The following is a 26,507-nucleotide window of genomic DNA, read 5'->3' as shown; positions in this document are numbered from 1 at the left end:
AGCAATGGTGCTTTCTCTCCTGCCACCTTCACACATTGAGCCAATGAGTGTATCAAGACGTTGTGTTGTTACAAAAGGGGACTGTCATGGTTTGGCTCTGATCCTGTGGTCAAAATCCACATCTCCATGGACTGGCAAGCCATGGCTACCTAGAAAATGTGGTGCAGGGCCTATGGGCAAAGGCCATATGTGGGGTTTTCAAGCCTGCACATATCAATCTGCTGGAGCACTTTTGGAATTAGACAGAAAAGTATGTTTGCCCCTTCAGTTTTCTACCATAATAATACCCTGGAATTGTGTAAATCCAAATCTAAAATAACGAGCTGTCTGTCACAGACGAATGCAGAAAGACATCTGCAGACATCTGTCATCAGTCAGTGTTGCAATGCGCTCCACACAGAAACTGGCAACAATCCTTAAGGTTTTTGAGTCCTATAAAGATAAGTTACCTAACACATAACTTGTTTCCACCAGCATTCACAGATTTTCTTTCTCCTTGACAGTCAGGAAGAAGGACATATTGATCAACTGAATAAATATAGTGACAAACAAACTTGAACTGCCAGTAGACAATGATTAATACTTGTCACAAGGCAACCCCCAAATTCCACGAGAACATCAGTTGTTGCATCACTGCGGCAAAAATGGAGATCCATCAAAAAACAGCTTCCCTTTTTTCATCTATACTGTGTTTTCAAAGAAAACAATCAAAAGTGAAAAAGTAAGTTTAGGTAAAACCAGGAAGGAATTATATAGTAATACTCTCAGTCGTGACATACTGCACTGCTTTTATGTTTGCTCACCATTTTAGACAGTTTTTTTTTGTTTAATTAGTATTATTTGTGCTGCTCACACCTGTCAAACATGTTTTAGATAATCTTAATGGGAATGTCTGGCAGTGATTGGATCAGAAGGCAAACGATTACAATCATTAAACACCACATGTTGTGTTATTTTATCTACCGACTGTCAACACCAACTGGCCCAGACTGGAATGGAGCTCATCCCATTTGATCAGTCATTACACCCAAATCATAAATATTAGTGGCCCAAAAATTGTAATGGTGTGTTCACCCCCTAAAGCAAGTTTGTGTTTTTGTTTTTTTAATTTGCAGCTCGAGATTTAGCTTTGATGTGATTACATATCTGGTCGCTCCCTAACTCCAACAAACTGCCCCATCACATGACTCCCCCCCAACCCACCTGACATCTTGGACTTGTCTGTAAATGTGACGAACTGTAGCTTTCATGAGCCTGTGATCTTGGGCTATATAAATACACTTGACTTGTACAGAACCCCACAGTGCTATAACTGATTGACTGAAAAACAAAGCAAAAAAATACTGATGTATTTCTATGTCAGACGATAGGAGCAGAATGGTTGATTACACACAGCCGCAAGGCAGCTGTCATGGCCCATGACCCCGCTGCTCCCTCACAAGCAATGGCAAACCTTAAGGCTGTAATAGCCATCAGGATCCATTCTCTGGTCGCATGGGTTCTGCCAGATCTTACCTTTCCTCATTTTCCTCCTCCACTTTCCACACCCACCCATACTTTCAGTCAAACCTCGTTTTGGCTGGAAGCAAAGCCATCCCTGCCTTGATTGGATTCTATTCTGTGGCCTGTAGAGAAAAATGGAGTCAGAGGGGCCTGGAGGTGGCAGGGGGTGGCTCATAAAGTACTCTTCTTGGCCAGGGCAGATGTGAAAAGACTCTGTGATGTGAATGAATGTGAGCGAGACATATCGATGCAGAGTAGGGTTCAGGCAATAAAATGAGACTGCTCCCCTTTCAGGACATATGGACCGAAGAGTAGCTTGATTTTGGTCATGGTTTAAAAAAGGAATCACTTTTCACCGTTTGTTTTCTGAGAATGGCATTGGGATAACTTCCTCACAGTAAGTTCAGTAGATTCTGTGGATGTATATATTTCTGTCCTTTCATAACATGAAATCAGTCCACAGGCTTGGGGATGTCAATGATACACGAACAGAATCTAACATCAGGTAATGTATATGATAGGCTGAGTTCAGTGATTACATCTATATGTCCCCCAGATGAAACCTTGTCTCCGCCTGGCATCGATCAGGCAGGTATCTGGCTGCCTGTTGCAGTGTGCTTTTTTTTTTTTTTTTAACCGTCAAGTGAAACTTCAGATGCTACTGTCTGTCAAGAGGTGTCTCCGCTAGTGACATGGCCAATCTTTGACATAATGCTCAGTCTGTCTCTCTGCAGTCCCAAGAAGGGGCTGTCATGCTTCAGCAGGCCGGATAATTATTTCCCTCTTATCCTTCCTTGCCAGGGCCAATCCTAGCCTTCAATAGAAGCCAGGGACCGCACCACTTCCCATCACCTCTCTCCGTCTCTTTTCTTCTCCATCTCTCTTCTTCCATCTGTTTCACTTCGCCTCACTCTCTGACTTCAAGACCCTCTTTTCCCTCAGTCTGTCTTTGTGTCATTCTCTCTTTCTTGTTCTGTATCCTCTCTAAGAATAGATATGCACAGGCGAAATAGCTCCCCAGTTTGACAGAATTGATGCTCAAAGTAGTAAACGTAGCATAAAAGATTGCTATATGAACATCTTTTTTTGACATGGGTTGTGTTGCTCATTTGATGCTCCCTACACATATGACAAAGAACACATGAAATCTTGCTCTTGCTTTCATCCATGCAGCCTTATCTTTCTGCTGTGACATGAAGCACAATTACACAGCGAGAGTAATTTCAAGGAATTAGATGATTCTAAGAAACTGTTGGCTGTGTCTAAAGTCTGAATGCTGTGTTGTGACAGTGCTTCCCTTTATCTCCTGTTACAAGGCAGGGTATTGCTTATTTGTGTAGACAAGGATTTATTTTTTTCATTTTTGTCATCTATATTCAAACACATATCAGCAATGCTCGGCAGTGATGATTTAATATCGCCACATTTTTGCTTTGTGTGGGAGAAAATGTTGTGTATTCAGTACATCCATCAGTTTGTCATAGGTCCAGATGGATCTAGTTCTCACGTCCCTTTCGGCTGTCCCATCATCTAAAGTAAATGGTGGGCAGCTCAGTACTTTGTGGTTCAGATGCAGCATGACAGATGGATGCTGTGACATCAAGTCCTAACAAAAGATATGCTAAGAAATGCTAAACAACATATTGTAAGTCAGTTTAGCCCTATCTCACTTCAAACTAGGACAGAAACAAAATAATCGTTTCACACCAACAGCCGTCCCGTCCTTCCAAGATGTGTGATTAGAGCCAGCAGGCCCTGCCTTGATTTGGAAGCGGTGCATGTTAACCTGTGGCCCCAGGGCTGAGCGCGGGGCTCCCAGCAGATCGAAAACAAATAAACAAGGCCTGCCAGAGGAGGCGGCGACAGTACAGGCTGTCTCCAGTAGATAAGACAGAACAATTGCCCTTAATAGGCCACAGAGAGACACACACCCATCTCCAGCCCTGCCTTTTTCTACTCCTATCTGCTTGCTAGTAACAAAGGAAACAAGATGCTTTCCCTTTTCTTTCTTTCCTGCAGAGAGATTAGCAGCGCTTAACAGGGGTATGGGCATGAAAATGTGTATTTGAGTGATAATTCAGCAGAGCACGCGCAAATCGTGACAAGTAGCCGTGCAGAACGAGAGGGAACACGATGCTTTTATTCCCCCTGGGTTGAAACTTGGAGGAGAGAAGTACATCATGTTTGCTTGCTATTTATCGGTCTATGGAAGGAATATGAAGACTTTCTGAATGTGAGATGTTACTCTCCAGCGTTGTCTTTATATTTCAGTCCATACAGATGATCATTGGCATAAAAATTGATGGTTTTAGAGGTAGACATGCCTGTATCCACATTAACAATACACATATTTTGTCAAACATGCATCCAAGGCACACACATGAAAATACACACACAGAAGGAGTACAATACAGGGCCACGTGAGCATGTCAAATTGTCTGGGTTACATTTCTTACTTGTCCTGAACGCACTTAGTGGGGCGTATAATAGCAGGCAGAAAAGCCTGTTTCTCCTGTGAAGGCCCTTTTTTGACTTTGACGCAAAAAAGCCTTGGCAGGGGTTTGGAATGCCGGCAGCAATGATCCTATTTTGTAAAATTTGAATCATTTCACCGGCACCCAGGTAGAAGGCACCAGCTCATGCCGTAACACTGCCTGAAAGAACACACAAAGATCCTCTAAAAAGAGCGAGCTGGCACATTATACCCGATGCCGTATGCTGAGCTCTGATGAAAGAAATCCACCCTGCTGCCAAGTTAGCTCACCTGAAATGAATGCCTTTAAGGAAAGAGGCAGTACTCGCTCCTGTGACAGGGGGTAAAATGCTACAGAGTGTGATGTTGGAGATTTTTAGATGGAGTGGAGTGTGCAATGCTGCTTCATACCTTAAAGCTATAGCAGGTAACTTCTTATGAAAAATAACTTTCTGTCATATTTGCTGAAACTGTCACTATATCCTGACAGCAGTACATGAGGCAGATAATCTGTGAGGAAAATCGTGTTCCTCTGGCTCCTCCTAGTGCTCCTAATGGCATTTAGAGCCTACTGTACCTGAACGAAAACAACCAGTCAGAGCCAGGAGGAGTCTCTAATACAGTGTCAATCACTGCTCCTGCACAGGCTGCAGTGCCAACAATACGTACAAAAGAAAGAGTTAAACCAAGCCCGAGATTACACAGGAGAAAACACTGGTGCAGCTTTTCCAAGGTGTATAGCTTTTTAGCTTGCTTTTCATTATCGTTCTTCTTCTGTTTACTTGTCTTGGGTGCGTTTGCTGCTGTTGGCAAAGGAGGGATGGTGGTGGTTGTTACTCAGCCATTGTGTTTGCTGAGCTTCTCCTGAAGTCAGACATTGAGCTTGACTGGGTGAGAGCATGCTCAGGGGAGGGGGGGCAATAATAATAATGAGCAATAATTGACATGCTTCAGAGACTCCTTCTGGCTGTGGATTCCTGCAAATGCTGTTAAGAGCACTGGGATGAGCCAGAGTTACCTGATTCTTGTCATGGACAATCTGTCTCATGTACTACTGTCAGGGTGTATTAGCTGAAACTGTAAAAGTTCCAGCAAATATGACAAAAAGTTTTTTTTTATTTTTTTTTTTATAAAAGTTACCTACTGTAGCTTTAAGGCTAGATTTCTGAGCCGCTGTGAGCTGAATGGAGCTGAGCACTGTTAGACTTTTGATTGGAGAGGGCATCAAACCAAAGAGACTGACCCTAAATCTGGCTCCCACTCTTTCAGCCAGCTCATCATTGAGGCAATTTAACCCTGTGCACACCAGTTTCCTGCTTAGAAGAAGCATTAATGTGCACTGTGCAGTCTACCACAAAAGGGCCAATATGCTTGACCAAAGTATTTATTGCGTTGTAGAATGAGCTGTCCTCGGAGAGCACATGATTAGAGAGATGAATAAGATGCACACAGTTTTGCCTTTTCTGCTCTTTTACCTCCAGTGTCTCTGCGTATTTTCAATTTAAGGCTGTGTTTCCTCGGGGCACACAGTATTTAACCACATTATCTCACTTTCAACCACAGCGAGGTGGTTGCATGTGGTGTTCTAGCTCTGGATCGGCAGTCTTTGCTTGAAGTGGTGGAACTTTTACATCAAATGTCTGCTTATTTTTTCAGTTGTCATTTTGCACGGGGAAAATAATGTCCCCTCGACTGTACAACCTGCTTGTAAACCTAAATCTGAGAAATTATAAGAAGAAGGAAAAAACAACAAACTTTGAGCAAAGTGCAACTCAGTCCTCACCACATCCATATTTCTATAAACATGGTTTACTTCTTTGCCAAGCGACATAAATCATGTCTTATGTATCATTAATATACATGGGTGTCAATAGGAGACGCATGAATGGAAGAAAAATGGTTCTTCCCAATAGAGACAGAGTTGAAAAATGGGCTGCAAATAGGGCGAGAATAGAGTCTTCTCTGGTGAGGCTGCGAAAAGGCATCTAAATCTCTGCTGCCCCCCAGTGGGGGCCAGATAAAGTGTGTGTGTGTGTGTGTGTGTGTGTGTGTGTGTGCCATGTGTGCATGAGACCCTGAATCAAACCCTGTGATACAGTAAATTAAGTCTTACCCAACCAAAACCCTGCGCTGTATAGTTACCATTACATTAACACAATGCTGTCATAAAGTGGTTTCCCATGTTGCTGTGGCTCAGTGTGTACCATCTAACATGAGGAGTCATGTCATATTAGATACAGTACATTCCATTGGTAATGCATTGCGCATATGCTAATAATACAACTACAATCTCTTTACCCCCAATACTTTGAGTATGTTATCCTAAGGGGATTTTTGTTTTTTACTTACATGTAGAGCAGTTAAAATGTATTGCAGATCATTGGTGCTCAGGCTGACAGATGTACAGTACACACACACACACACACACACACACACAGACTCAAGCCCAGGGATTTGGTCAATAATATTCACGTCTCCTTTATTTTTTTAAATTGGCCGTGTACAAATTTATCGCGGCAGTGGCAGTGTTGACCTTGTGTCCCTGCTGTGGGCCACACTTGGACAGGACAGTGGAGCACACACACACACACACACACACACACACACACACACACACACACACACACACACATCTGCCCTAAGGCAGCAGAGTATAGACACGCATACACACCTCCACTCTGTGAACTGCAGAGCACACTTAACAGGCTGTCAGAAGAACTGTTTGATACACGGCTGAGGTTTGAGAACCAACGATCCAGTATCACTTCACACCTTTTTTCTTCTTCCTGCTTCTCTCCTGCTGCTGAAATCTTTCTGTCTGCCACTCTTCACACATATATACATTCACACCGGCCACTGAGACAGGGTATATCACTAAAACTGTAGTTTTCCCTCAAAACTATGTGAATGTAGCTTTTTTTTTTTTGACTCGTCTGTAGAACTGTACAAGTACATCTGGCTGTGCACCTGGAAGCTATGATCACCCACATTCATACCTGCTGAGTTTGCCAGTCAACACGTGCGGGTTAAAGTGTGGTGAATATGAACTATGGAAGCAGATCCCCCTCAGTGGTGTGGTATGAGAAAGAAATGAACAATATGGACACCTTGAGGCTTGACTTGTCCTTTCCACATGATAGATGATAGCCACTGTACATTAAAAGGGCACTCCACCAATTTTACGCATGAAGATGAGTTTACTTGTCACGAGGAGTGCTGCACATCCCGAGGAAACAGTTGCATAATGTCATCAGTGGCTTGTTCTGAAGCTTTCTAAAGGCTAAGAAAACCCTCTTGATGCTATGCGGGTTTTCTAAGATTGACCTCAAATTTTTAACAGGGAGCCCATGTTACAAAATCAGGATGTAGTGTTTGAAGGGTGGAAGCATTTACCAGGCAAGGAGCATTATTTTGTTGTTTTGTGGGAAATGTAGGATCCAGTATTTTTTTTGAGCTTGACACATACTTGGGACTGAAAATAGGGCTGAACAATATGCAAACAAGAAAAACATATTGTGATACGTTGACAGATATTTCAGCTGCAATATGAGGCATGAGTTAGTGAAAATTGAAATTTTTGCATTTTGTTTTCTCTAAAAAAATAAAAAATCAATGATAAATATATAATATCGATATCAATATTGATTTATCAATATACACTCACCAGCCACTTTATTATGTACACCTTGCTAGTACCGGGTAGGAACCATCTTCTGCCTTCAGACCAGCCTTTATTCTCGGTGGCATAGATTCAACAATGTGCTGGAAACATTCCTCAGAGATTTTGGTCCATATTGACATGATAGCATCACACAGTTGCTGCAGATTTGTCGGCTAAACATCCATGATGTGAATCTCTCGTTCCATCACATCCCACAGGTGCTCTGTTGGATTGAGATCTGGTGACTGTGGAGGCCATTGGAGTACAGTGAACTCATTGTCATGTTCAAGACACTAGTGTGAGATGATCTGAGCTTTGTGACGTGGTGCGTTATCCTGCTGGAAGTAGCCATCAGAAGATGGGTACACTGTGGTCATAAAGGGATGGACACGGTCAGCAACAATACTCAGGTAGGCTGTGGAGTTTAAACCATGCTCAGTTGGTACTAAGGGGCCCAAAGTGTGCCTAGAAAATATCCCCCACACCATTACACCAACACCAGCAGCCTGAACCGTTGATACAAGGCTGGATGAATCCATGCTTTCAAATTCTGACCCTACCATCTGAATGTGGCAGCAAAAATCCAGACTCATCAGACCAGGCATTTTGGTGAGCCTGTGTGAACTGTAGCCTCAGTTTCCTGTTGTTAGCTGACAGGAGTGGCACCCGGTGTGGTCTTCTGCTGCTGTAGCCCATCTGCTTCAAGGTTTGACGTGTTGTTGGTTCAGAGAGTCTTCTGCAGACCTTGGTTGTAACGAGAGGTTATTTTGAGTTACTGTTGCCTTCCTATCATCTTGAACCAGTCTGGCCATTCACCCCTGACCTCTGGCATCAACAAGGCATTTTCACCCAGAGAACTGCCGCTATTTCCTCTTCTTCAGACCATCCTCTGTAAACCCTAGAGATGGTTGTGTGTGTGTGAAAATCCCAGTAGATCATCAGTTCCTGAAATACTCAGACCAGCCAATCTGGCACCAACAACCACGCCACGTTCGTCTTGACCATGTCTACATGCCTAAATACATTGAGTTGCTACCACATAATTGACTGATTAGCTATTTGCATTGAACAGGTGTGCCTAATAAAGTGCTTTGTGAGTGTATGTTGATTCTGAATATTTAAAAGGGTTTCAATACTTATTTCTGAAATATCAACACTAGCAATACTGCTTTCTGGCTCTCTCTTCTCTCCTTCAGCAAGTTGGCGGAAAGAAGTTGTCAATGTCAATGTTTTTTCCTGTGGTATTGAAAATGGTATCGAATATCAATATTTTTCAAGGTACTGCATCGAAGTTAGAAATTCCAGCACCTATTATTTGTAGGCCGAGGTATATCTGTAGCACCACAATGCTTAATTTATAATGGTAGTTTTTTGGACACATTTTACCTTAAAATTCTTACCTATCAAAAAAAATGCAGCTCCTGCAATTTGGATGTTGCACTTGGCCACAGCGCAATTTGATAATATATATCATATATATCTCAGCCTCTGCCGCATTTAATTTGACCATTGTTTATCAATCCATCTCTTGTTATTTCCCCATCTTGGTGAAAGTGTAATGTTAAATCACTCGAAGGACACATAAACAGGGCTAAAATACGCTAGACACAGTTATGCACTAATACAGAATGTACTCTTTTTTTGCAAAAGAGATTGCATCACCCAAATAATGACTCATATTATCAAAACAATATAATAATAGCTCACTTCATTGTGTTCCAGGGTTTTAGTTATGACCCTAAATATATCTAAGAGCAAGTAACCATAGTGACGATGTTAACTCACTTATGAAATGACTCTCGCAGAGTTTAAATTGATTTCAACAAAAGCTAAAAAAAAAAAAAAAAGGATAATAACTTTAAAACACCCTACCATAAGTGGCCATCGTACATGAGGAAAAATACAATCTGATGTGTCTGCTATATGAGAAATGGACTGTGGTTCTCTTCCTCTACCTGTTTTTTTTCTTTAAATATGTTATTATTGCTCATCACGTATTATAATATGAGCAATCTGGAGGTTATGATTTTTTTTTTTTTTCAATTTGAACATCTGAGTCTACTCATTTGCAGTTTGGCGCTAATGTTTTCCTGCTTTTCCTCCTTGTTTTTTTACTGGTCACATCCCTGCGCAATACACTTAATCAGCATGAAACAGTTCTCTGTGTTGACCTAACAGCTTGCCCCATTTCTTTGGATGACGCCTGAGTCTTTATGCCGCTCCCCACATCTCCGTTTGTTTTGGAGTCCTCTCCTGGTCTCGTGTCATTCTCCGCTGTTTATAAGGAGATGCTCATTTGGATAGCACGTAGAGGACAATGCTGTGGCTGTCGCTCTGATAGCTATCCAAGTCCTTGATCTCCTCTCCCTATAAACATCATTACCCCACACTAAAAACATACACATTCACAACAGGCACACACACACACACACACACACCCTCACACACGCACCCACAAGCTGCTCATCCAAATCGGCGCTAACAGATTAGCAGTGATTATAAACAAACATGGAGGATTAATCCTGTGTGCTCTCAGTCTACTTTTCCACTGAGCTAGCCAGGGTAATTACCAAGTGCTAGATTGTTAGTGTAATCGCGCGCACACACACACACAAACACACACACGCGCACACACACACACACACACACACACACACACACACAAGCTGCCTTGCTTCACTACTTAGTGATATCAGTTTCATGCTTATTTTGTAAGAAAGTTGCAAAGAAACTGCAAGACAGCTTAAGTGAACATAGTACAGACAGGGAGATTGTTTTGCACAACTTTGCGTGTTCAAAACTCAAAGGTTTGTTTCTGATAGCTGTCAGGGAAATGTGGAACCGTGAGAGGAAAGGACATCTTAACATTTGTGGATGACAGCTACTGAATTTGAATGGAGTCACAAGCAGGATGGGCACTGACTACTGGATCTGCTGACTGCTGCGTGTGTACTTGATTATGTTTTATTCTTTAACTAGCCAGTCACATTTTTTTACCACACAGTTTGAAGAGCTGAATGTGATGCGTTGCTCAGCCACATTAGATGGTTTGAAAACTAGCCAGGTGTTTAGCTTCTTTTGTTTGTCATGTCACCACTTCCCATTGAAATATTGCTTTATTGTTCAGCCCCAGTGTTGCCTCTTTTACCTGCTGCTGCCCTCTTAACTTCTACAATACATTACTTTATTCTGCCTCCAGTGTGACAGTGTTGTATAGCCTTGGGGTGCAGAGCCTCTGGGTGCATGACCTACTGTTCACAACGTTGGGGGTGGGGTCTCTCTCTCTCTACTTAAAGTTTTCCCGAGTAGATTTTGAAACAATTAGTTTTCCACTGATGTGAAAAAGCGTTTTTCCAGCTGCGCTGACCATATATGAGTGTCACTTTAAGAACTGTGCAGAGGATTTGTCCTTGGTTTGTGCTTAATTTTGGACCAATTCCTTTGTTAACCCATCATAATAAATGTTGTGTTAAGGCTTGGTGTTCTTAGGACCCAAAAGCAGACACAAAACAGATGGGTGGATGATGATGGGGGATGTATTTGGAAGGGTAGGTGGGGAAATGTGGGAAGCTGGAGATGGCAGAGGCAGGCGAGGAACTGGGACCGGCTGGGGCTGTGGAAAGCTGGCAGATGAGTGGAAGGGCTGGCTGGTCGGCAGTTGTGGTGCAGATGGAGGTGGCGGTGGCGAGTCGGCATGGAAGCAGACGCTGGAGATCCTAGGCATAGGAAATAATCATCAATAATCAGCTCAAAAAACACATCAGGAAAAAACTCTAGTACAAAGACACTGAGCGGCTGAGAAGCTGATAGCACTGAATCTGGCGAAACAATCTGCAGATGAGTAAATGATGCCCTTGGATTATTATACTGCGTGGTGATGAGATAATTGAAGACTGGAGTGGAGATGGAGTAAGTCACAGCCAGAGCCGTGATATGTTGGACACTACAGATGTACATCTTTTGCATGATGCTACTTTCCTGTTGTTCACAGGTGTGTCTGCTCCATACATGTATTATAATAAGTAGACACAGAGACCCCAGGATGGCGCCTATTCATTCCAATGGAGTTGCTCGCCTGGCGCATAAGCCAAAAAAGTTTCTAGGGTCCCACTTTACGTATGCAGCCCACCAAATATGTGCAGTAGTGTAGGAGTTCCCACTGGGCTTATAGATTTTACATTGTGATGACATCACAGAGTTTTAAATATGTTTTCTCAACTTGAGGAAAGTTTTATAAATAAAAAAAAACCCTATATAATTCAAAAATTCTCAATAGAAAGAGTCATAATTAACCTTGTTTGCACTTAGAGGTATCCTGTCAACAGTTTTACAGATGTTTATGTAATGATGGCGGTCTGTGGGAAAAATGCACCACTAGATTTAATTCTTCATTCATTCTCTTCTTTCACAGGTTGAGGCCATCCTGGTCAACATCTTTGGTGGGATCGTCAACTGTGCCATCATCGCCAACGGCATCACCAAGGCCTGTCGGGAGCTGGAGCTCAAGGTGCCGCTGGTGGTCAGGCTTGAAGGTAGGAATGCACACAGACACACACACACATACACACACAAAGAAATCTCGGTTTAGCCTATCTGTCTTAGCAAGCTGGTCCCCACTAACACTCACCTCAAACACAATGTCCATCAGCCCTCTCAGAAACGTGGACCAATGATCTCCATGTAGCCTGGATAAAAGCACATGACCCTAATGAGGATTTGATGATACTGGATCATGACACTGGCCTTTAGGCTACGATTTCAAACCAAGTTCACACCTCCAGCACCTGTCACTCATCTTGATGAGCTGTTTGCCCTCACATGACCAACACCTTGAGGCAGAGGTAACCAGCATCTCTGACACCAGCGGAGGCATCATGCAGACAGACTGTGGTTCAGCCAATCACTAACTACATTTTTTTTAAATGGATCATTTCCTGTAGTTCTTGTTATCACTGTGATCTTCCTGACCTCATAACCAAAACTCATATGGCCACTGTTAATAAAGCCAGTTATATTAAATTTTAATGAATTTATTTACAGTTCTGAGCTGACAAATGTATTTGTTATCACTTTAGTGTAAATGGTAAACAGCAGAAGTGCAGCAGTATTTGAATCACCTTTTCCCCACCTTGTATTAAACTTTGGAGCCACTGTATTATTGCTGCTGTACTCTCTGGGGCCTATCCATCTTCATTGTGGCCCAGAGTCCCAGTTAGAACAGCAGTGTATTTCTCATGAGTGTCACATTTTGCCACACCCGTCATTAGCGCCAGCCAGAATAACAGTAGAGATGGCACTGATTGCCTCACCTTTCACCTGTATATGCTAATGAAACCTGCTCAGCTGTGTGTGTTGGGGTGTGTGTGTGTGTGTGTGTGTGTGTGATGGCAGCGGTGGCTCCCGGAGGCATGGAGCCAGTTGGTGGTTAGCTTAATTGTCAAGATCCTGCTGAGTGGTATGTCCAGAGCAGAGAGCAGTGTGTGTGTGTGTGTGTGTGTGTGTGTGTGTGTTAGCCCTCAACACTTCATACTGTATGTCCTCACACACTCTGCTAATATGGTTTGTAGGTCAGGGCGCGTAAGCTGTTTCTAGAACCCAACTGTGCACCGCGGCACTACAGTGCAGTATAGACGTGGCTGTGCAGAGCACAATAGAGTGTGGGAAGTTCAGTTGTCATATTATATATCCTGTATGTCAGGGCTATTCCATTACAAATTCAATGGGGCCAGATTTTAAAACCAGGAAATGTCAATGGGCCAGACATCTCCAGCAGCGAGCAGCCTATTGAACACTTTTTTTAAGCTTTTTGTAATGACAAATTTTTAACAAATGCAAATAATTCAGTAAAAAGAAAAGCAATGTTTATCATTTCACAATTAAAATAAAAAACATTATATATATTTGGTCACATATCAGACCCAGGCACATCTCAAATTGCCGAAACAGAATAAAAAGAGCCATCAATGCACAAAAGCAAAACAAGGAGCAGTAAGACACTCTATCTTTCTCTAGCAATATCTCCCTTTCTCCTCTCTGTCCCACACACACAACCTCACCTCATGCCATGATGGAAAACAGTCTATGGCAGCAACAGTCTTGTTTACAACAGGAAAGTCACTATATAAAGTCAATAATGCAAGTAAGTAAGTAACAAATGAAGAACACAGACATCAGTCAGTATCAGTTCTGTCCTCCTCCATGTGCTGCTGATGTGATCCACTGTCTGCAGGTACCGCTGGTACGTTTTAAGATAGGCCTACATAACTAAGCTAAACAGTTACAAACAGACAGTTTTTGTTTTAGCATATTTTTAACATCTGTGGCATGCTTGAGTGACTGGACACAGGTCATTTCAGAGAGAGGGCATTCCTAATGGCTGTTTCGCTTGCACATCCATTCAGATGGTGAAAGCCTGATTCAGTGACGGACAATCCTGCATAGTTTCTATTCCAGAACTGGCAACAACTGCCTACACTGCAAAGCAACCCATAAAAGGGAGGCAGACTTATTAAAAAGAGAGCCAACACGGGTCAGTATCAGTGAAGCATTTCAAAAATGGAGAGAAAATGTTGCTAATAGGTTAGCCTTCCACTAACTGGAGCTAATGGCTCACAGCTGCAGCTTCAGGTTCATGTTTACATAGCTAATGTTGGTGAGAATCTCGAATCACAGTGCGTCTTCCGCCTCACAGCCTGCAGCTACGGACCACCTCACTGAGAGGAGAGTGGGCAGCAGCTCTGGAGACAGATCTCCAGTCAGTGGCAGCAGCAGTCTGAATCCAGCCAGCACAAATCCCAGCTCCGGGGAATCGGACAGCTCTGGATCAGCAAACTTTCTGTTGCTGCTGTTACACAGGTTAGACCTGCACTGGCTGAAACTGAGCCACTACAGCCCCTAGCCAAAGGTTCGTCTCCTGAGCTGCTGCACCCTCTCCTCCTGGGTCAGCGGCAGCAGGCGAGGGGGAGGGACCATAGAGTGGCTAGTTACCTCTTATCTCAATAATCAAAGACAGAGAGAAAGAGTGAGGCAAGGAGGGGTTGAACAAGTGTTACAGGTATCTCTACAATAAAATAAGATTAGATAAATAAGTGTATGAGAAACACTGGGTTACTGAAGGAAAGCATGCATATGTCCATGCTTGTTTGATGGGAGGAGCACACAAAGTCAACACAAACCACACGGTGCCAGTTCAAATAGTGAAGATGTAAAATTTGCATATGAGTAATTCATATCCAGTGTGTTCCTGCATGTACCTGATTAACCATGTGGCTGAAGAGCAAGGACTCTGATGAAATGTGTCGCCACAGAAGCGACTGGATTGGCAATGACGACAGACCCTTAATTAGTCACAACACATTTCTCATACCAGGCCATGTAATTCAACCTGACTCACAAACAGGCTGAGTCCAGAAGGTCACTGTTGGCGGTTGGTCCAACCACGTTCTTTCCTGGCCCGGGCCTAATCCAAGCTTTAGCTGTGGGTCATTACATCCTGGGCCGCAGTCTTGTGGAGAAGATTGGTGCAGAATCAATCAGCTCAGCTTGCTAGGCTGACCGCAGGGCAGTGAGAACAGCCCAGTGCTCTTCAACAGGATCAGAATGGATTAACTGGCACACTTTTAATTGGGAAGGCTCTTTTAAAAGGCCTGGGTTGATTACATTGGTGGAGAGTTATGTATTCCCATATGTGGAGGAGAAGGGTCATGTTGTCTAGATGCTGAAAGGCTTGAATTAGCTGATAGGGTTGCTTGAAATGTGGGCTGATGGAGTCAAACTAAAGCACAGCCAGTTTGTCGCCTACAGTATTGGCACTTATATTCATACATTGCAAATGTATGCAACAGATTCAGCATGATATAGACACACTTGTACATAAACATATTTAAGGTACTGATAGGAAGAGATACATAAGGAAGTACTGTACTGCCCCCTTTGGCCACAGTGTGAACATGGACATATTGCTCTGTGAGGATGCTGTCTGCCACTATGGAAAAATTCCCCTTGAATAGCCCTCAGGGTCCAGTGAAAAAAAAAAAAGGTGACTGCATTCGCTTAACTCTGTTCCCTGGCCTATTGATTTACCGAGCCGTTCCCCAACTGTCTGTCACACAGTGGAGGCTGTTTTCTCCCTAAAAGGAGATCTGGCCATTTTTCTCCCATTTAATTAAAAAGAGACGCGAGGCCCAATAGTATGGTTGAGATGGCCCTTTCAGTCCTGACAGTGTCATTATAGCTTAAATAGCCATCTGCTGCAGCTATACATACACAACAGATACGCATGGACATACAAATAAAGCTGTATATAAATATGCACACACTGGCTGTTTTTGACGCTGATTTTTTTAGCCATTTAAATTTATAAATTTACTGTGTTAATGTTTAGTTGTAAATATTGACCAAATGTTTCATTCTCTTTCTTTCATATATTCTGCATTCAACAAGCACCTGACAGAAATTTAACAGATCCCGAGAATGAATGCTGCACACAATACTGAGTGCAGTGATGTTATTTGTTAATACAACGAGGTTCTTTATGAGAGTCAACACGGATGAAAACCTGAACGACACGATGGATTTTATAGACTGTCAATGTCAGAGATGCTCTTTAAATCTAAAATACTTAGCTATAGTGCGTGTGTCTCTCTGAAACAAGAGTCTAGACAACATAAGAAACATAAAAACTTTAATCAGTGGCTTGCGAGCACATCAAAGGCAAAGCGTCTGTGCCGTTCAGGAGTATCTCGCTCTGCGTTCAAATGAGAAGCATTTGATGTTTGACACACAGGACGGAGGAGGGAGGAGCAGGCCTCATCCATTTTTAGCTGTGAAGGGAAAACACTCACTGTTTGGTACTGATTATTATGAGGATTAACAATCAAAGTCAGAACAAGTGTGATGACATTCAGTGATGAAAGCAAATGTTTTTACAACAGTTATTCAAGGTAACTGGGGCAGGACAACAAGCCACTGGTATTTCCTGTCATGCTTCCTGTGACATGAATGACATAAAAAGATATCGCGTCTTTGTTCTTTTATATTCAGTGATACTCCAACTGGGCAAAACTCAGACTTTCTCAAATATATCCTGATATTAACCCTGCTCCTGCATCGTAGATTCATATGATTTGATCGTGCCCATCTCTGTGTAACTATTGGTTTAATATTTTGAAACGTTATCAGGGGCACTTCAGGTGCCCTTTGATCCAGTTGCATCAACAGCTCTCTTTGGTGTAATACCGGATACAGTGGTCCTGCAGAGATCAGATACATGACGATTATCCTTTATCTGCTTCAAACTATCTTTACAAAGTAACTTTTAAACAAAATCCTAAAAAACACAGTTCATATTAAGCTAATTTAAATGATCCAAAAACACATTTGTTGTGACACTGACATAAACATAAAGCTAATTAAAAAGTTTACAGTATTGGTTTTTCAAAAGTGTTTTCTTTAGGACTTGTTAGAAAACAAAGGAAAAACGCTGCTGCACACATCTTTAAATCACAGCTGTAGAACTTTCTCTGAGCACCGACCAGCGTGGCCAATAGTGACAAGATAATAGGTCGTTTTCAATGAAGACTTTGGACACATCACAGCAGGAAAAGCAAAGGTTTAAGTAATACGATTAATGCTGGCGCAATTATTGTGCATGCTGGCTCGCTTTTACACTGTCATGGCTTACTGGGTATAAAACACAGCTATTGTTAGTTACAAGCAACGCCGTGCTTTTCCTGCTATGACAAGTCGCAATGACTGCTGTGAAAATGGCCTTTGGTAAATGCTTAAAGAAAGCGTAGCACAAGCAGAGAAGAGTCAGAATCTGCAAATTGGCTAATCAACATGGCAATATTTAGCTTACGTTTGCTAACAGCAGCCACTGCTAGTCATACCAGCCCAAGTAACTCCCCGTCTACACATAGAGATATAATCTGTCAGCAAGACCTTTGTTTTACTAAATATTTCCGTTGACACTAAAACGAATTCTGGCATTAGGTGTCTTCCACAGTCTGCCCTTATTGCAAAGGTAGCAGAGTGTACAGGGTAACGTTACTTAACACCAACTAGAGATTTCATTGTCATTGATTCCTCTTTAATATACGAATGAAGGAGCTCACTCACAGATACAAGCGATGTCTGGACATGTGGGAGTTTTCCTTTCCCTCTTCAACAGCAGTCCTTCTCTCAAAATCGTCTTACTATCTGCTGGTTCCACCTCAGTCCTGATTCAAAGCCATTGTTTCTGACGGACTTTATCCACAGACGCTGAGGTGGACAAATTCGCTTTGGGCACCGCAGATGCCTCCATTCATACGTGAAGTGGTGCAGCAATACTAAGTTTAACAGTTAAGTTGTCATTAGTCCAAGCAGTGCTCACAAAAGACAAACTGGTAGTCCACCGTGGTTGTTACGGTTTTTGGTATATGCTCATTACACGAAAGGCATATGCAAATGTTCAGTTTGTTATATCCACATGAATACAAAGTAACTGAAGTTTTAAAAAATCTGCAAGTCAGAAAGCGTTTTAAAAAGTACCTAAAGTGACCTCAAACGAGAGGCCAAAACATGAAGGCAGATACCTCTTTTTAAAGACGATCTGTATATGTATAGGCAGAGCTAAAGGCTGTTGCAACATAAACTCTGCAGTGTACTAACTCGTGGGGTGTGTTTTATTACTTAGGAATTCAACTAATTATTTCTAAAGGGAAGATTGTTTCTTCTACAAAAAGTTGCACAGTCTCTCTTCATTGAAAATGAAGCTCAGAGCAAATGTATCAAGCTAACTTTAAAACCCCAGAAACCGATTTAGATCAGTTATCAAGCTTCACATCATTTCTGCTCTTATCTTTACCTTACACAAGAACACATCTTTGTCTTCTCCATGGTATATAAGGAGCTGTCAGGAGTGCAGAGCTGCTCTGTAGGTTTTGAGACTATTGCTGAGCCCTCTCCTCTCATCAGTTCTTAGCTTCGCTAAACTCTGCTTGTTGAGACAGAATTAGTCATAAATTTAAGGAACTGCAGCATCGACAGAACTTCTCCGGCGCCAGCCTTTGGCACAGCCCGAAGCCTTATTATCTTGTTGAGATATGGTGTCCTGTAATTGACTCACACATTAATGTGACATTTTCACAATAGTCACAAGTAAGCTTGCTCATTAGTGCCAAGATCCAACAGAAATGTGTTGTTAAGTGGCAGTATATCACATTGCAGAATGCGTAGCGCTGCTCAGTGTTGAACAGTTTAAAGACTCATAGCTGAGCTGCACTATAAGGCTAGTCAGCTAATCCATCGTCCAGCAGTTTGGACAGCTGTGGGGAAGTGTTGCTGGTGTAGATTAGGATTTAATTTAATTTCAAATAGGTGCTTGTTTGAGACAAAGTTCAGAATAGCAGGTGACTTTTAAAAGCCAGAAATCTCTTGTAATTAACAGCCATCAGTGGTGATGAAAACCCTCATAAAACCTTGGAGATAGTGTGTATTGTGCTCATGTTCTACTCTGGGACAGTAAAAATCTTTTTTGCCCCTTCTAAGGTCATTTTTTACAGTTAATCTCACAGAGTGTCATTTGAAAATTGAAGTCTTGTGGCGTGAATGCATTATCCTGTATGTGTCTGGGTCCAGGCTGTGAGTAGGTCTCTGGCAGCACCTAGTGGCTGCAGGTGAACACACACATTCATATACTAAGCATACTCTACACACGCACACACACACTCGCACACACCTAGTGGTGCTGTATCCAGCCAGGCTCTGTCCTTGCCTCTGCTGCTGTGAGCTATCAGTGCTCCCTACTGCTCACAGTGGAACTGCAGTCACTCTCTCTCACACACACACACACACACACACACAAACGCACACACACACATGCAGAAGACCCACATAAATCCATGTCTCTTTTTCTCACTCCCATAAATGTGTGATCCCCCTCACACGTTACGTGGATAACACAGGTAGCACAGATGCAATGTCTTAACAACGCCGTACACACTATTGCCTCTCATGAATATTAATGGGATCAAAAAATAGCAGAAATGCATGTGTTGTTTACTTTATTTCAGTGCTATATACACTTTCCATAGGCATATTTGTCTTTTAGAATATCTCCTGCATTATGTATTTGCTCTGGGCACATATGGCTGCTTCCTCCCGAGTTTTATTCACCGTTGTTTCAACTTTTCTGTGCTGCAACTTTGTTTTAATCATCTGACAGATAAGCCTGCCAGTATGATAATATGGATCCGTCAATCCCAATGAAGTTCACGGGGTTAAAGCATACAGTACTGCCCCCCTCATTATGAGCGACAGCATCGAGACTATAGATGCGTCTGTGGACACACGAGCGCAAGAATATTCCATGCCACAGTATTTGATGAGAAAATGAGTTGAGACACCCAATCCCCTGTTTATGTGCCAGAGCAAGGTCTCTTCCTGCTCTTATTCTAATTAATTACATTGCAGAATTGATTGTTTGGAGTGTGAGCCTGCAAAAAAAAATGTGTTTGGAATGACTTATTATCTGGCTGGACAAAAGAGATGAAATATTAGGCGTTAAGTGGCGCTGGTAATAGAATTCCTCATGAAAGCTCTATTGATCAGGGTGGCCGGGCCTCCGGAGAATTCACATATCATGCAGTCTTAATTACACGCCAGCCAGGAGAGCTAAGGTCAACCTGTAAGTGTCTGAGCATGCACACACACAAACACACACTCACACGCACAGCTCCACATCACAGGCTGAGCCAGAGTGAATGCAGAAAGACGCCGATACATACATGGCAACTGTTGTCACAACAGATGCTTTCAATCACACACATACAGTTAATACTGCACATGTATGTAAGGCTGCCACTGATGATTGTTTTCATTATCTGTTAATCTGCAGATTATTTTCTCTACTCATCATTTGGTCAATAAAATGTCAAATGTTTTGTCCGACAGATGATCTAAAGAGATTGAGTTGACTGTCATAGAAGACAAACACTCACATGAGAATTTTCTCTTTATCAACTAATTGTTGCAGTTATACATGTAAGGCATAACATTTATCAATATGTAAACGAAGAGCTAATTAGATTGTAGTTTTTAAATGGTGTGGTTTTAATGTGAAAAGTGGTTTGGATTATACCTCTAGCACCACGAAGTAAACAGATTACACAATGCATTTTGAGTTGTCTCAGTGGTTGAGTATATGGGGTGACAGGGCCTTGTCCATAGCTGTCCCCTCCCTCTGGAACACTCTCCCCAAACACTTTTAAGACTACACTGATCTGTCCCAGTTTAAATCACTACTCAAAACACATCTTTTCAAAACGGCTTTTAACGTGTGAATGATGTTGGGTGTATTTTATTGTAGTCTATTTTGTGATTGTTTTTAACCAATGTAAAGCGTCTTTGAGTACCTTGAAAGGTGCTCTATAAATAAAATGTATTATAAGTATTATTATTATGACCCCAGTGTTGGGGTCTTCAACTACTTTGAAAGCATAGCTCTCGTTTTGTTAACTAAAGCTACCAAGAGAAAAAAAAAGATCAAATTGACAATGGTGTGCATGTGATACGAAATTATAACAACGTATGATACAAAAAAGTCGCATGCCTGCATAAAATGCCACCTAAATTATTTGATTACAAAAGGTTCCCACTTATTCACTGGTCATAAACCAAAAAATTAAAAACCCCACTATTCATGGTTAAGTGCAAAATATATCCGCTATGGTTTTGTAATGTAATAATTAGGGTTGAGCCAAATACTCGAATGAAATGAGTATCTGGTACAGATAATTTATTTTTTACAAGTAGGAGTCTCATCACAAGTAAAATGTGTCATTACCTGTACTGCGTTTTGTTTAACGTATTACTCTTGTGATAAAAAATGATCTGAAGATCAATTCTGAGGCTGTTCTATAATAGGGGTGTGCAATATGGACAAAAAATAATATCTCGATATTTTGGGAGATTTTGAAGATAACGATAATTAGACAATATTCTTTTAAATATGTGTTTTTAACAGCCTGAGTTATAGCTCATTAATTATTTCTCATGGATGATATTAATGGAAAAATGTTCTTAACATTTCTTGCTGCTTTTTTACCTGCTCACTCTGTTAGACTCTGGTGACGGCCTTTTGTAGCGTCAATTCCGGGTCCATTTGCAACTGTTCAGAGAGGCGTTTGTCCCGCAGACTCACCACAAGCCTGTCCCTCATCATCTCATCATGTAGAGCCCCGTAACCACAGTGCTCCGCCAGGCAGTGCAGCGCCGTAATGAAACTGTCGGCTGTCTCGCCCGTTTCTTGATGCTGCTGATTAAACTTTGCTCTCTCAAAGATCACAATCCTGCGATTCCCTTCTGCTTGGCCCTCCAATCCAGAAGCAATGCGGAATCTGTCGAAGCGTTTAATCCATTTAGGCCAGTTTTCAGCCTTGAAGGTGAACTTTTCCGGTGGGGAGACTTGAAACTGTGCCATGTTGCCGCTTCGTTGAGCTAACTGTGGCTAGGCTAAGTAGCTCCGTAGACGGTCTTCCAGTACTGCTAACTTTAGCCTGACAGGCTGGGACCTATCACTACAGTTGACCCACGTCTTCCGAAGCTGCTGGAGCATCCGTGGGCGGTGTTGCTATGTTGTCTCGCTAATGTTTGTTTAGCAGCAGGCTGACCTGCCAGGAAGGTGCCAGTGAGAGATCATGTAACCACGTAGGCGTACTGCGGTGTGTGTCAACGTGTGTTTTCAGTTGTTTTTGTGAAGTCATTTGCATACTCAATAACGTAAATTTGCACATCGTTAAAACAACAATGACGATATTATCATTAACGATATATATCGCCCACCCCTATTCTATAAGTACCGTTCTCATAGATAATAAATATCGCGACTTCTGATCAATCCATATAAATTTCAGGCTTAAAATAACAACTTCTGATTAGGTCCAACCCACTTTGTATTTAAACTCCACCCACTTCTGGCATAAACTTCCAGCAGAGAAAAAAAGCACTTGGTTAGCTTAACCTTTTGGAACTTAAATGTATACATTGGCCTCACCATGACAACGTTATGCAAACTAAACATTTTGTAAATGTTAACACAAACAGAACTTATGAACAAAATGATTTTACTGATTGCAATACCACTTTTGTTATTTACTGTCCGACTTGTCCGTGTGTGGACGGCTTCTTCTATATAGGCGTACAAAAAGATCCCTGAGGGATCACATAGCTGAGCATAGATATGCCATTAGAACAAAAAATCACGACTACCGCATGGCTAGACATTTCAGTCAAGTTCATAATGCTAATGATTCCTTTTTTAACATAGAGGCAAGACTTTAACCTTTGGTCAGGGGTGACAGAAAATGGAAACTGAATCAAAGGGAAGCTTTTTAGCTCCATCAGCTAGATGCTTTAAAGTGTCCTGGTCTCAGTGAGGATACAGACTTCACATGTTTTTGTGATTTGTCATTGTTCTCTACAAGCTTCACCACTTTTCTCACAGCCTTTGTGTTCAAATAAGTGTGTATGTATTTATATTTATTTTGTCTGCGTATCTTATCTCATGTCACTTTGCATTAACTTGTTATTTTGTTATTATTGTCTATTTGTTTTACCTGTTATGCCATTATATGGGTTATGTGATGGCCTCTGATTGGTTCCTGCCACTATATAGGTGTGTTGTATGTCTTGAAAGACCTGCTGTGGTCGAAACATGTCGGCTCTTTTAATGATTTAGCCACTACAAAAAAGGCTTTTTAATATTTCGTTGCTCATTTTTCGGTATTTTTTCTGAGTGCCTGGATTGTTCCCCTGCTGATACAGATACAGATAATTTAGTTGGTTGAACAGATACAGACAGATACAGATAATGGTGTACTCACTCATCCCTAGTAATAATGTCCTTCAGTCAGACTCCTGCCTTCAGAAACTGGTGTGCAGGTAGGAGGGTGCACCCAGCAGGATTACTCAGTTAGCCAGGTCACTTCTGGCACATTTAGGTGTTGCAGGAGCATAAAGACAAAAGTAATTAGAGATAAATAGACTTAAAGTAAGAAATAGTAAAAAAATAAATAAAATAGGAACAAAAATAAATTGTAAAAAAAAAAAATCTGATAGCAGACAGAGTAGAGAATTGATGATACGAGATCAGACAGATTCTGTAAATGACCTTTTCTGTGCCATCATGTCTTCATGTGTGAAATCAGTAAATGCCACATAAACAGCTGGCTTTTGTTGTTTTAGCAGCGTGGGCAATTCTGCATCATTTGACCTTTTGCTCTCTCCCTCTCTTTCATTTACTCCCTCTCTCCACCATCCGTCCTCTCTCTCTCTCTCTCTCTGTGTCCTTCCGTCCACTGCGGCGCCCCCTGCCCCGTGTTGTGACAGGCTTGTCAGGCTTGTGTTTGGCTGCACAATGTGCAGCACTGGGAGGCAGCCAGTTCAGCGTGTAGAGCCTCAGGGCTTTGGAGAACATCTCAGGATGTATCTGTCTCTCTCTCTCTCTCTCTCTGTCTCTGGTTGGTTGGGGGTCTACCAGGGCATGGACGCCATCATATCACCCGACACCTGCTACCCCTGACCTCACTGCAACCAGGGGAGCACGCACACGCACAAATTGCAAGACTCACTGACATTGATCACAGACAAAGCTGCCACCATTCACCCATAACTCCATCCATCTGTCATCATGTGCATTGATTCCTCCAAAGGAACTCTTTGTCTTTCACACAGTGTGGTTTTTACATCGGTGCAGATGGCACATCAGGTTCAACCTTGTTAAGCCAGTTTCTGTCATATTTGTTGTCGCCTGGTTGTGACAGTGTTTTCCTGTGTCTTCAAGGCACCAACGTCCACGAGGCCAAGAGGATCCTGAGCGAGAGCGGCCTGCCCATCACAGCAGCAGATGACCTGGATGACGCCGCCAAGAAAGCGGTGGCCGCCATCAAGAAATAGAAAAGCCTCAGAGTAACCTCACCATACTCTGTCCGCCAACATTCATGCAGTCTCAGATCATCACCGTCAGCCTTTTCTTACACATGCAGACCTCCAGGACTTCACGTCTTTGCACTCACAGGCCTTTGCTTTTTTGTTTCAACACTAGCTTCCCAGCGTCTGTATCGCAGCTTTCTAGGTGCTGTGTCACCTTAACACCTCACAGAATTTAAATTTTACACTCACCTCACCTGTGTGGGAAAAATAAGCAGCTTTTAATTTTTAAAAGAAAATGAAATAAATGCATAGTAATTAGGATAAGTCTGTAACTCTCAGGCTTGTCGGCACAATCTTGTCTTGAAATATCATAAAGTCTCACAGATTAGATGGAATGGAGACATGACGCTTTTCGCATTCCATTTTTCAGAGGTAACAGACACAGCTTTCACTCTGCATAATGTGGCATATGTATGCAATATTATTTAAAAGAAATTTTCACCTCCGTTCTCAGCCAAGGGTATTTTTAAAGGTACAATATGACTGAAAACAGCTTGTTCTTGTGAAATCATTCAGTGGCACTTCACCAAAACAGTGACTTCATTGTCAGCAATTAATCCATTAATCCATCCAATGACGTACAGTATATGTATTTAATGAGGTGAATGAAGTACCCATGCTGTGAAATTTTGTACATCATGTCTTAATTGTTAAGCGCTCTATGGCAAACAGTGTGTTAACTGCTTGAATCTGTGCCTGTTTCGTGAAGGCCACAGGGTTTTATAAACTATCCTGCCAACTCTTTCTGTACAAGTAGTTTCATACAGAGGTGCTGAGAAAATCAAAAACGTGCAGCAATTGTATTTACATTTTTTTTTATAATCATGAATGTATATTGACAGGAGATCTTGAGTACAGTGTCAAAGCTGTATATATAATTCAGGAGATTAAAACAAATATTTCAAGACTGCTGTCTCGTTTGTTTGTTCACTTTATATTTGGGGGTGGGGGGGCAGAAGAGGATGGAAAGTTACAAAATATGGAAATCAAAACTCTGCTAATCCTACTCCTGTTCTGCAAATTAGCAGAATAAATGTAACATCAGTGGAGGAAGCAGACACACAGCAGTTTTTACAGTTGTGAGCCTTTGAGCTCACACCATTAACTACCTGAGGAGAGAAACACACAGTCCAGCCTTGAGTAGGAGCTTATTCCAAATAATTCAACTTCTCGTTGCCAACACTGCTACTGCTTAAAGTTTATGCTTTAGATGAACCTGCTATATGTTTTATCTGAAGGTCAATATGTCCAATATGTTTAGTTTCAAACTACGGTAAGATCCAGATCAGCTCCATAATTGAGTTTATAAAAGAAGGATAGGTTGAGGTTGGAACCAGAAAGAAAATTTAACAGTCCATGGTTAAACTCGTCTCTAAGGCTGCAGCTTATGATTTTCATTATCTAGTAGCTGCCATTTGTTTTCTGCATTAATCATTCAGTCTATGAAACATCTGAAAACAGTAAAATATGTCAGTCAGTTTTTCCAGAGTCCAAGGTGAGCTCTTCAGACCTCTTTTACGCTCATCAAACACTCCAGAATCCTGATAGATGCCAGATGCTTTTCTCCAAAGTTTACAGTAATTAATTGCTACAGCAAGTTTGGTGTTGTCGCTAAAAAAATAAAATTGTTTGAACAGATTTTCATGGTATGAGTGTTACAAGACAAAGAAGCAAATCAGCTGTAACCATCTGATGTTTGGCATTTTTGCTTGACAGTTTCTCAAATGAAGAATCCATTATTAAATTAGTCACTTGTCTTTATTTTGTGCCACGGTGGAATAAAAGCAACTCAGACGCTGAAAGTGTTGAACGAAGATAACACACTCTCGAGCTTAACGTTAGACATCATTGCAAAAACTCTCATGAATAAATGATCGGCTGTTGATCTGCAAAGTG

General features: G+C 41.8%; 1 protein-coding gene across 1 annotated transcript in view; it reads left to right on the top strand.

Moving 5' to 3' along the window:
- Nucleotides 1-25,518, top strand: part of suclg2 (succinate-CoA ligase GDP-forming subunit beta) — a 134,174-nt gene extending 108,656 nt beyond the window's left edge. The window contains exons 10-11 of the mRNA XM_033627189.2: nucleotides 12,049-12,169; nucleotides 24,463-25,518. Of these exons, the coding sequence (XP_033483080.1) occupies nucleotides 12,049-12,169; nucleotides 24,463-24,575 (234 nt within the window). The 3' untranslated portion in view covers nucleotides 24,576-25,518. The remainder of the gene's footprint in view (nucleotides 1-12,048; nucleotides 12,170-24,462) is intronic.
- Nucleotides 25,519-26,507: the final 989 nt, after the last annotated feature.

The sequence above is a fragment of the Epinephelus lanceolatus genome, chromosome 1 (assembly GCF_041903045.1).
Source record: "Epinephelus lanceolatus isolate andai-2023 chromosome 1, ASM4190304v1, whole genome shotgun sequence".
In the NCBI taxonomy this organism is placed as follows: Eukaryota; Metazoa; Chordata; class Actinopteri; order Perciformes; family Serranidae; genus Epinephelus; species Epinephelus lanceolatus.
The sequence above is the reverse complement of the archived record's forward strand: the minus strand, read 5'-3'. Positions and strand labels throughout refer to the sequence as shown.